Genomic DNA, 1,082 nt, shown 5'->3' with positions numbered 1-1,082 from the left:
GGGAAGTCAGACTATTGAAAGCTCACACGCACACAAACGCACACATCTCACACACACACACACACACCTCTCTCTCACTCACACACACACACACACACACACACACACACACACACACACACACACACACACACACACACACACACACACACACACACACACACACACACACACACACACACACACACACCTCTACCTGTTTGGCTGTGTCATTGTCTCCTGCGCTCTGATAGGTCAGTCCCAGTCGATAGGCGCCCTCCCATTCGATCTGTTGGTCTTCAGCTGAAACAGACATCAGTAACTACACAGCTTCCTGTTTTCACATGCTGTGTTAGATACACTGTCGCTGTCCACTACCGCTTTCTACTTCTTTCTTTGTGATACATTTATTTTTTTTATTGTCATTTACATAACATTACATAGAGTTGCAAGTTGCAAGTTGACGGACTGCCAATAAAGTATATACAGTAAATATAATAATTATAGTCACAAATGTACACACATTGATCGATACAAAACCAGCGATCGACTACATGAGAAAGCAGAATAAAACTAAACAAATAAAATCATTTTGAGTGAAGATAACAATAACAAATCGGTACATGAAATAAAAATAACAGTAATTCCTGCCTCAGTTCTTCCCCCATCCCTCGCTTTGCAGTCCTTCCAGAAAAATTTGTTTTTTTGTGATTGATGCGGGGCAAAGATCCTTGATTATGCGGCACGTTTTCTAAAAAAAAGCGATGGAATATGCTACATGATATTTATGCAGTTTTATGCGATGAAATTGCGGGAACTTGCAAAAACTGCAGTTTGATGAAAAAGAGAAAAAAAAAGTGAAACTGGAATATTTGGAGAATAAAGGTCGGGATATTACAGGGAAAATAAACTCAGAATATATTGAATTTTCTTTTTTTAAGTTGGAATATTTGCACACAAACATTGTCCGATTATTAGGAGACAAAAAGTCAGAAAATTGCAACACCCTGCTTTTAGATGATGTTCACGTCGCGTAATTACGTCACTTCATAACGTTCCCATGGCAACAGGGGTAAATGGCTGCTCTTTTGTGAAGTAAACGC

At 39.3% G+C, this 1,082-nt stretch overlaps 1 protein-coding gene across 1 annotated transcript in view; it reads right to left on the bottom strand.

Moving 5' to 3' along the window:
• Positions 1–196: 196 nt before the first annotated feature.
• Positions 197–1,082, bottom strand: part of LOC114551544 (tetratricopeptide repeat protein 29) — a gene marked incomplete at its 3' end in the record, with an annotated part of 7,566 nt that continues 6,680 nt past the window's right edge. Inside the window, exon 8 of the mRNA XM_028572568.1 lies at positions 197–282. Within this exon, the coding sequence (XP_028428369.1) occupies positions 197–282 (86 nt within the window). The remainder of the gene's footprint in view (positions 283–1,082) is intronic.

Source organism: Perca flavescens, unplaced genomic scaffold, assembly GCF_004354835.1.
Source record: "Perca flavescens isolate YP-PL-M2 unplaced genomic scaffold, PFLA_1.0 EPR50_1.1_unplaced_scaf_143, whole genome shotgun sequence".
Lineage (NCBI taxonomy): Eukaryota > Metazoa > Chordata > Actinopteri > Perciformes > Percidae > Perca > Perca flavescens.
This window is presented reverse-complemented; position numbering and strand designations above follow the sequence as displayed.